This window comes from Austrofundulus limnaeus, unplaced genomic scaffold (genome assembly GCF_001266775.1).
Source record: "Austrofundulus limnaeus strain Quisiro unplaced genomic scaffold, Austrofundulus_limnaeus-1.0 Scaffold87, whole genome shotgun sequence".
Classification (NCBI taxonomy): Eukaryota; Metazoa; Chordata; class Actinopteri; order Cyprinodontiformes; family Rivulidae; genus Austrofundulus; species Austrofundulus limnaeus.
In genome coordinates this window covers 1,802,956-1,813,776 of record NW_013952489.1, presented here as the reverse complement: position 1 = coordinate 1,813,776, position 10,821 = coordinate 1,802,956, and the positions used below count along the sequence as shown (strand labels likewise).

The 10,821-nt window shown below is 40.5% G+C and overlaps 1 protein-coding gene across 1 annotated transcript; it reads right to left on the bottom strand.

The window, feature by feature from the left end:
- Positions 1-7: 7 nt before the first annotated feature.
- Positions 8-10,757, bottom strand: cyp26c1 (cytochrome P450, family 26, subfamily C, polypeptide 1). Its single transcript, XM_014012021.1, has 7 exons — positions 10,542-10,757; positions 9,647-9,918; positions 5,445-5,669; positions 5,031-5,306; positions 4,785-4,943; positions 1,806-2,207; positions 8-744 (listed from the first exon to the last, which is right to left on the bottom strand). Exons 2-7 carry the CDS (start codon positions 9,851-9,853, stop codon positions 406-408), a joined length of 1,608 nt encoding a protein of 535 aa, XP_013867475.1. The 5' UTR covers positions 9,854-9,918; positions 10,542-10,757; the 3' UTR covers positions 8-405.
- Between the last annotated feature and the right edge of the window lie 64 nt (positions 10,758-10,821).

Below are 10,821 nucleotides of genomic sequence, written 5' to 3'. Positions count from 1 at the left end.
TTTACAGTATATATTTTGTTTCCATTGAAAAGCTCTGAGCAAAGCCTTTTGCTGTTTAGTTTGCAGTCCATTAGGTGGGCAGATCCTGTTTGAAAGTACATAGGTAAAAAAATAATTATAATACCTGAATATAAAAATAAGTTAAAATGCTTGTAAAGAATAAAACCTCTGAAGTAATCAAAACACTAACAGGTGATTTAAGCAGGTAGTTCAATTATACTACAACAAAAAGAGGGTTTGAAAGGTTTTTCATCCTAAAAGGACATTGAATAATTGCAGGTGAGCAGTCTGGGAAGATAAAAATTGTCTAGAGAAGTTCAATCTCTTTGCTTGGAGAGCGTTTCCATATGTATAAATTGTCACCTGATGAGTTCTGAGAAAGTCTGTCAGTCTTATAAATGAAAGTCAGTGGTTGTAGGAGAATCGTACATGCAGCCCGTTTACGGGATGAACGATAGGCACTGTTTGCATTTTTGGGAAGTTCCCTGTAGCCAGGGTCCATTTGCAGGTTCCAATCAGTTCCACTGCCAGAGTTTTAAGGATGATCTGTGCCAGTTCTTTCCCAACGCAGCGCCGCACACCACCACCGAAAGGCACGTAGCTGAACCGAGATGATCGGCTTTCATCCCGCTCGGGGCCAAAGCGGTCCGGATCAAACAGCTCCGGACTTTGAAAGACCGGTGCAGTCTCATGCGTGTCCCGGATGCTGTACATGACGCTCCAACCTTTGGGGATTTGGTAGCCCTGTCAATAATAAAAGAAAAGCCAATCAGCGATTATATCTTACATTGATTTAATTGTTATAGATTTTTTGTTTAATAATACATTTAATGTCTCATCTGCACACACAGACTGAAAACAGCAGCGGTCAAGGGTCATTAGTAAGCAAACAGCAGGGGTTAAGGGTCATTAGTAAGCAACACTGTATATGTTGCTCCACAATTGTATACAAGGTAGAGAATAGTCAAGAATGCCTATGTAGATTTGACTGGAGACAGGACGATGCCCTTCAGCCATGATCGATGATCAGAAGGTCGCTGATTCAACTCCCCAAACCAACAACAAAAATGTGGATGAGCAACTCTCATTGACGAACCCCTCCCCCCTCCCCACCTAGCTACTCCCCATCAACTTATATGGCAGTCCACTGCCCCACGTGTGCTCACAAGTGTGATGGGAAAATTGCAGAGAACTAATTTCCCCTCTAGGGATTTATGGAAAACATTTTATTTTCTTAATTACTTATTTGAATAAATTGTGTTTTTCAGACATATATGTCTGAAAGATATGAGCATTCCATATAAGCATTCCACCTGGAATTTCTCTCTCATTTTCCACTGGACTTTGGTAACATAAGTCTGTGTTTGTGATCGCAAATACCAATCGGATTTATTAGTCATGTTGAAAAGTTCACACATACAGAAACACATACACTACATTAACAAAACTTAAATAGAAGTGACCCTTCAGTAATGTTACGCAATCCCTTGCAACATTATGCTAATGCTCAGTCTGCACTGCCACCGTATTGTGGTGCACTTATACTGATTTTTTATCCAGCTTTTTAGAGCTTTCTTTGTGTTTATGACTTAAGTAAATAAATACATTGTTCACAATGTCACATGGTTGCTGCTGTCAGAGAATAGAAAGAGAAACAAAAATTGGATGATAATGCTTTCACCATTTTGTGTTTGTGTGCCTGTTAGCAAAATATCTCATGATCGCTTGATTGTTTGTCAGTTCATCATCGTTTGTCAAAGTAAACAAGAGACAAAAGTATTTTCCTAACTTAGAATAAGACTTACATCGAGTTCAAATGTCTGCAGAGCTGTCCGGTAACCACCAGAGACTGGCGGCAGAAAGCGGAGCACCTCTTTGACAACGCGGCCGATGTACTGGAGCTGGCTCAGCTTGTCCAGGGTGAGGTACGGTATGTGAGACTTGGATTGTGGAAACTTATCGCCTGCATTCTGACTGCAGCTGTTCAGCAGGTGGGTCCTTTCTGTTTCATCGCCATCCTGCTCTTTTTCTACAGTGACACAAGATGTGTTGTGGCTCTGGTTTTGTGGACAGCTAAGGCCCTCTGCCTCTAGCTCTGCTCGGGCTTTCTCCACCACCACCGGGTGGCGAAGAAGCTGCAGAACCAGCGATGTGGAGGCACTGGCTGTGGTGGAGTGAGCAGCGAAGATGAGCTCCACGGCTGTTTCCTGGGAGATAAAAATCAGATAGGGAGACTTTAATTTTAATTTTTTCTAAACTGGTCCTTGAGACCAACTGCTCTGTACAATTATTTCCCTGCTTCAAAACACTTGATTTTATAGATGCCTTCATAGAAGTCAATGTAATTTATTTATTTGTAATAACAGTGTAGGAGTTGGACCCACATTGGTTATTAGCAATAGAAAACCTTAGACCATAATTGGTCATAGGTTGCCTTGATGACCAAAATAAATAGAAGTCAAGTTGATCTTGACCAAACACTGCATGATAACCCCTTTATCCCCCCCACCCCCAACCTGCATTACTTTTTACTACTATGGCTGGATACCAGTAAATTCAGTGTAAAGGCAGTTTGAGCTAAAATCCTCAATATTCTTAATACTTGCCAAAAGGTTTCTCCTGCTAATATCCTGAAGAAGCTACCTTACATCCTTCTCTATGCTCACCCTGGCATGACTGTTTCTGCATCAAGATGCAGCTACGCACTAGAGGATCATGTCACATTACTGCCACTGCTCTAGAACGTTTCCCTGGTCTTGTTACGGTTGTAATGTAGAAATGCACCTAAACCCCACCTCACTGATACATTGTAGCCCATTCTCATGCCCCCCCCCCCCCCCCCCCCCCCCCCCCCCCCCGCGCGCGTTAACATATTGACGCTTGACCAAGCATCAAAATGTTGACGTGCGGTCCATTTTGTAAGACATGAAGCAGAGGAGGATGAGTCTCTGAACACAGATCCTAAAGTTAACCAATAACCCTGATCCCTCATGTTAACCATTTTCCCAGACACTAAATTTAACCTATATTAGCTATGTATAGCCTATACCTGACCCCAGTCTCTCAAATTAACCATTATCCGTGACCACAGACCCTAAAGTTAACCATTAATCCTGATCCCTCATTTTAACCACAGACCCTAAATTTAACCATTAATCCTGATCCCTCATGTTAANAACCACAGACCCTAAATTTAACCATTAATCCTGATCCCTCATGTTAACCAGAGACCCTAAAGCTAACCATTAATCCTGATCCCTCATGTTAACCAGAGACCCTAAAGTTAACCGTTAATCCTGTGACGCAACCCGGAAAAGCCGCGGGCGGCAAGGACGGACCCCCGCGCGCGTCAATATGTTACAAGTCCAACATAAGAATGTGTTATACATTGTTATCACGCTCTATCAAGAAACCTAATTATGTTGCCAAAAAACATACGTTAGGTGAATTTGCAGCTCTAAATTGTCACTAAGTGTGAGTGTAAACAGTCTGTCTTTATTCAGAGATTTGTTTCTGTGTGGCCCTGTGATAAAACTGTGACCTGCTTAGTGTGTATGTTATCAGATCTCAAGTCTTAAAATATGCAAACGTTTAAAATGTGCAATGCAGTGAATCCCAAAGACCAGAATTGGAAAACAAATGGAATTGAACTTTATTTGCTAAACTAAGTGGGTGTTGAATAACTTCAACAGATGTTGGATATATAGGTTTTCGAAATACCGGTGACAAGTGTTGATCTACAGTATAGTGGGAATGCTTTCAACAGTACAAAGTCTCTGAAATTCTTTCCAAATACTTGAGACTTAACTTAAATTGTGTATCAGTTGAAACATTAAAGGCATCTGCTTTTAGATCTCCAACATGAGTATATAGATTTGAGATACATCTTCAGATCTGAGTAAATGTTTGGCTCGAGTTTTGGTTTGATCTAATGTGTTAGGTTAGATTGACACAACACATGATCAAAACCCACAGCAGTCCTGTTTTTAACCCATGTTGACCAGTTTAGAATGAACTTCTAAGTGCTCAGATATGCCTGTTTCTGCTGAGAACACTATCCACACAGTAAAACATGGCAGTGGCAGCATCATGATATTGAGACATTATTTTATCTGCAAAGACGGGTAAGCTTGGATTTAAGATGTGGACCTTTTTTTTAAGAAATCTTATTGGAATTTTCTAGAATTTGTTAAGACTGTCAGCAGGACAAGGACCCTAAACAAATTTCTGGAGCAACACTCCAGTCCTTTAACAAGTAAATGTCCTGAAAGACCCAGTCAATGCCCAGACTTCAAACCAACTGTTTCCAAAGCAAAATGATTTTTTGGTTTTATCCCATGTGTTAGACTACAACATCACATGACCTGAACATTTATATATATTATGTTATTGTTCTACTTTTTATCTAGTTTTGGGAAACTTGGCCACATTTTTTTTGTTTGTTTTTCATGCTTTTAGTTTGATCTTACTTTAATCTACACAATAACCAAATATATAATATAAAATATGTTTATTTGTCAAACTGTTAAAAACTACCTCATCAATCAATGGATTTATAAAACTATTAAAGTAATCACTGGATGTGCATCAACAACTGGAGAACATTTGGGTTCAACCTGTTCCAAGATGAAAGCCACAGCTAACCTACTGTAGCAAATACAAAAACTTAGTATTTCAACTAAAATTTGATGTAGTGCTGGCTGAGTGTCAAATCCAACACATGATTTGAACATTAACAGATTGTGTGGGATTTTAGTTTGAAACTTTGATGTGAAGTTTGGTACCTTGAGCTCCTGGGTGCTGAGCTGCTGGCCGTGTTCCTTGGCACTGGACAGCATGTAGTCAAAAGCATCATGATGTTCATATTCCGCCTGCTGCCTCGCCATTTTTTCCTCAATGATCTTCTCCATGTTGGCATGCAAGATTTCTCTGGCTTTTATCCCCTGGACATACAAGAATGCACATTGTATTCTTAATGTCTTTGTGTTGATATAACATTTATAATGCAACATCTGGAGAGGGTTTTGTACCTTTCGCAGCCCGCTCAGCGGAGCGTCGATGGGGAGCGAGAACAAATTGTTCATCAGCTGCTCAAAAATCTTAGCCAGGTAAACGATTCGCTCTTCTTCCAACTGCAAATCCATCAGGACGCTGACTGCAATGCGAAATGTCAGGGACTTGGCTGAGCTGTACACATCAACTGGGCCCGGCTCAGAGCACCATTTTGCTACTTCAGACTTGATGATTTCCTGCAGGCGGGGCAGGTAGGACTCCAGAGCCCCCCGGCTAAACACTTTGGCCAGGATCTTAAAAGTGAATGAGCAAACAAAAAAAAGAGAAGTCATAAAACATTATTATCTGGCAGCCAATAAAGAGTTGAGTGGGTGGATTCAAGCATGGTTAGATGAAGCTTGTTTTAGTTTGTTGTCAGTCCTGGATCTTACTTTTCTCTTCTTCTTGTGCAGTTCTCCAATAGAGTTGACCAGGGTGTTGGGTCCCAGGATTATGCAGGTGCTTTGAGGCCACTGTGTACACACCAGGCTATGCTCACCCAGCAGGATCTTCCGAATGTTTTCTGCCCCTGTGACCCGGATGACAGGTTTTCCCAGAAGGTGGGTCTTAAACACGTTTCCATGACGTTCTCGACGCGAGATGTGGAAGTTGGAACCCTGCGGTGGGGTAAAGGAAGTTTCGGATAAATAAACTATAAAACTGAGAAGTGGTGTGAGCATAAGTTTTCACCCCGGTTTCCAGTGGTGGGCACAGTTCCCCCAAAGCATTAAAGCACTAATAGGGAAAATAATTTACTGATTAGTGCTTTAGGGCTTCTGCTAATTTTAAAATGCATTAGTGGATTAGCATTTGCTAAATTTAAAGGCTAAATTTAGAAGCACTAACTGATGTCTATAAATGTTATTGATCAACATTAATGTTACCAGCTGACAGTGAAAGCTGTCACACATTTTGTTTGTATGTGTGTCACTTATCCACTAGGTGACAATATACAGTATGAACCCAAATACAGCTGTGGAACATCAATGATAGGTCTAAAGAGAGCAACATGGCAATATATGACTCATGTTGTCTGTTGAAGAATGTTCATGTTGACTGGGTTCTTTTAGTGCTTTAGAGTTAGCTTTTGCTAAAACTTTCAGTGCATTAGTGCTTTAGAGTTAGCTTTTGCTAAAACTTTCAGTGCATTAGTGCTTTAGATTTAGGGGACCTAAATATTTGAGTTAGTGTTTAGGGCTAGTGGAACCAATTTTTGGATTAGTGCTGCCCACCACTGTCTGGTTCATTAAAAAATTTTAGAAGTCACAATTTCAATAAATTTTCTACACTTTTCAAAGGCAAAGTTGGAGAAAAATAGAAATCAAAGTTAAAGAGTAAAAAGAAAGATTTCAAACCTTGAATGACATATACAATTAAATCTCATTTCAGATTCAGAGCATTGGTTTAAGGAATGCATATTACTAGTCTGGCCCTTCCTTCCTAACAGTTCCACTCAATTTTAGTTTCCCTTCACTGCTCTGCCTGGGATTTCTCCCATAGACAAATATTTCTTTGGTAGAATTTCAACCAGACCAATCAGTGAACAGAGGGAGGAGTTCAAATGTGAACGATGACATCGATTTTCTGCTCTGTTTTAGTCTGCCTGTCATTTAGCAAGGGCAGCAGAGGAAATGAATGAAGTCAGTCCGTGTTGATAAGGCTTCCAAATTAAAATAAATTTGTCTGACAAAGCAGCAGCTCTCATTTACAGTCGTCTCATTCGGCTCGGTTCTTCTCTCCTCTCAGTAGGGTTGTTTACAGTGCTCGCGATTTCCAGTTAGCTTCTTAGCTTAGCCTCCTTCACAGCGACAACAGACACACTTCAGCAGAGGCCACGCCTCCAGCAGGAATCACTTCTCCACGACCGCGAGTCCAGACCCTCGAATGAAGGAAAGTGAAGGACAGGGTCTGGTTTTTACCAGGCTAGCTCTGATTGCACAGCAACTTCAGGATTGATCCATGCCAATATTTGCAGCATCCACAAACTGTTCACACGGTAGTCTGATGACAGTTGTCTTTAAATTAGAATGTCAGTGACCGCACATAAAAAATAGGAGCTGAGCAAACATCTGAAATGAGCATTAGAACATGCAATGTAAACCAAGCCTAAAGGCTGATTTATTCTTCCATTCTTACAACTCGCTTACAGTTTTAAGCGACAAAAATTTGTCGGTGTGTTTTTTTATGCAGAGTGGTGAGTGCTTCTGCATTTTGCTGAATATGGTTTGCTCCTTGAGGCCAGTTGTTGAATTAGAAAGATGGGCAGCTTCGAGGAGCATATTGGCTGGTTCTATTGAGACGTGAACATGCCATCAAAGTCCATGTCTACTTTTTTTTTATCTCCACTCTTAACCTAAAATAAAGAGTTTTTCCTTCGACTCCTCATCAAACAAGCCTTTCTTTAATTTCTGTTTTCATTGGGTAAAAATCCTGTCTTTTTTATCCTGCTATCACTGTTGTGATTTATATGCTTAGATATGTGCAACATATGCTACTCTGTGGGAAGTTTTATAATTACTGACATTTACACTACGAGAGGAGAAAGACATTCAAAAAGACATAATCACTGATCTACTATCTCACATCTTGTTGATGTATGCATCAGGTTTAAGACCATTTTACACAAAAAAGACTATTTTATATTGTATGTTGTATGTTTGTTTGTTGCAACACTTAGATAGTGCTGAAATGTGACTGCCTTCTGGGACTTATAAATTAAATGTTAGTATATTGCACAGTCATTAATTTATGCAGTGTGTTATTTTATTACTTAGTATATTATGCAGATTACTTAGTTACACTTAAACCAGTTAGACAGTCATCAGTGATTATTAATATGAAACTGGGAACCCAAAGGTTAATAAACAGAAAGTATGCTGTGATGTCTTAGATTATTCTACCTTTTCACCTATTTATATTTATACTGCCTATTTGTGTAATGACATACTGCCTGTCTTTTTTATTTGCTTGTATCATTTTTTAAATCATGTAAAGCACTTCGCATTGCCTTACTGCTGAAAAGTGCTACAGCATATAAATACATTTTACCTCACTTATACCTTACGTTATGCTTAGAAATGAAATGGTTCAGTTACATTCTTGAAAATATTGTTACAGGCAAACTGTTGATATTGTGTGATTTGGTAGTGTTCAAAGTATTACAGTTGCTTTATATAGACAATCGTGTGCTTGCTAAAACGGATTAGCTACGGTGGCAATCCTTAACTGGGTGAAGTTAGTCAGCTGTAGATCATCTAAGGAATATTTTTCAGAAAGTTTCATTCAAATCCTCAGTTAATGAGATATTTTGCTAAAATGCTGATAAAGACATGAATTCAAAGGCATTCCCCCCACCTTTCATGGTGGTGAGTGAATAAAATGGAAAAATAATGCCACCACAGCAAACCTGCCAACGGCAGGTTGTCCATCATAGACAGACCAGGTAAGGAGGGCAATTGTCACAAAACAAAACAAAACACAACAACCAGATGACAAAGATAACCCTGAGAGCTGGCAGCTCGTCTGCAGAGATGGGAGGACCTGACCACTATAAACTGGGCTGCATGAAGTGTGGCAGGAAAAAGACACTGACTGAGTTTCTCAACTCCAATGACTCCAAAGCCCATGTGAAAGAATGTGCTAAAACAGAAACGTTATAATATAAAGGACAGCATGTGTGGTTCCACCCTAACACCACTCACACTCAAAGATATCTACAGTCAAGCAGGGTGGTGGCAGCATCATGATGTGGGATGTGTTTTTTTTTTGTCTTTGTTTTTTGTATCAACAGGGTTTGAAACGTTACTGTAAAAGAATACTGGGGGGGGGGGGGGGTTCAGAATGTTTTTCAAATTTACATTAATTTTAGTTTAGTTTACAACAACTTCTATAATTCATCTTTAAAGGCAGTTGTGTAAAATAAAACAGGCAATCCATTTGAAAGTCCTTTTAAATTCCAGGTTTTAAGCCATCAGAACAGACAAAATATTAAGGGGTGAACACTTGTGCAACTTCTTCAAATGTTTTTTTTTTCACGTTTTAAGAGAATTTTATTTTATTTTAAGATGCTTTTATTGTGGTTTCCTCACATGTTACTTATTGGTCTTTCAGAAGTTTTGGCGCCTTTCTTTCATAATAAAACATTTAGAGCGCACTTCAGGACATACTGTATGTCCATCTTAATAAATATTTTTATTTAACTCTACTAACAACATTAATTCAATCCACTGCTCTGACGAGGAAAAAGAGAGGATGTTAAATGAGGAAGAACTGCTGCCTTAAGCTTTAAAAAAGAAGAGGATCAAACAGAATTTTTGTCCTTTTTCATGAGGATTTGTAAAGTTTCAGTTGAGAGGACAGAATAGATGGAGAGCTGGAAAGAAAGGCAGCAGGATGAAGGGATTTCACCCGGAAAGAGGAAGGAGCATCAAGTCCACACATGTTGTGGGACCAGAACTCAGCCTGGACAAGAATCTGCAAGAACTTGTGGGAACTTCTCGTGTCTCCAGAATAATTACAAACATCCTAAAACGGTTTGTTCAATTTTTTTTCCTGCAGATATAAAATACAGAATGAGAAAAGTTCTTGTTCTGACCTGGAAGAGCCAGTGGAAGGTCTCCCCGACCAGCGGCCAGCCCATGGAGCCGTTCGGCAGCGGCAGCTTGCTCTCCTTGTCCCGGGTCAGGGTCCAGCGGAGACTCCACAGCTGCCGGGTCAGAACCAGCAGCAGGAGCGCAGAGAGGAGCGATGTGAGCGCGGTGGCCAGAGCCGACAGCACCCCAAACTGGGCCAGGTGGAACATGTCCTGGTCCGGTTCTCAGCATCCACTTGCGCGTAAAACTTTTCCGAGCGCCTTTCTCTCTCTCTCTTTCTTTGTAAATTATAATAAAATATATATACATATATAAATATATATATAAAATAACAACAATCAGAAACAATAACAATATAAAAATGCGTTTGATCATTTCGTGTAAAACTTTTATCAAATGAAGCAACAAGTTATTTTTAAACGGTTTTCTGGTGCCGCTCGGTGCGTCAAAGACCATTATCCGAATTGATCCAAACACGCGCAGCCTCTTGTTGTCCTGAATGTTCTGCTGTTTTTAATAAACCAACATAGGTGTTTGTTTGTTTGTTTATTTATTTGTTAATTGGAGGCAACCACCCACTCTCCTCCTCACACAGATTTTAGCCCGGACTGAGGAAACTCCCCAACATGAGGACAAGCTGTCAACTATTCCAAATAGTTTTACAGGTCTGCGTGCGCCGTCTTGTCTATGAAGTTCTGCACCTTTATGGGTACAGTTGGGGGGCTCAGAAAGACCCCCCCCCCCACCACCACCACCACCACCACTAAAGGTAATAAATCTTGGTTAAAGACAAAACGGTTCAGATACATGTTAGATTTACAGGCAAAAACAATATTCAAACAGAGAACATGAGTTTTCTAAGAAACTTGTTGGAAATCCAGCCTGAGGCGGACCCACCTTCAGCAGCGGAGCCGCAGATCCTTTGGCTTTTGAAGAGAACTTGTTTCCTTCTCCGGTGAGTTTTCCCGCACAGAGCGCGAGCTGCTGCTGCGACTTTTATAGACCTCGGTTCGGTTCGGTCCACCTTCAGAAGATGACGTGAGCCCAGACTCGTTCCGTCAGAGCGCGGAGCCAAACGAGGGGCACAAGATCCGCGCGGAGACGCAACTCGCTGCGTCCTGAGGGCGCGCGCATGTGTGTGTGTGTGTGTGTGTGTGTGTGTGTGTGTGTGTGTGTG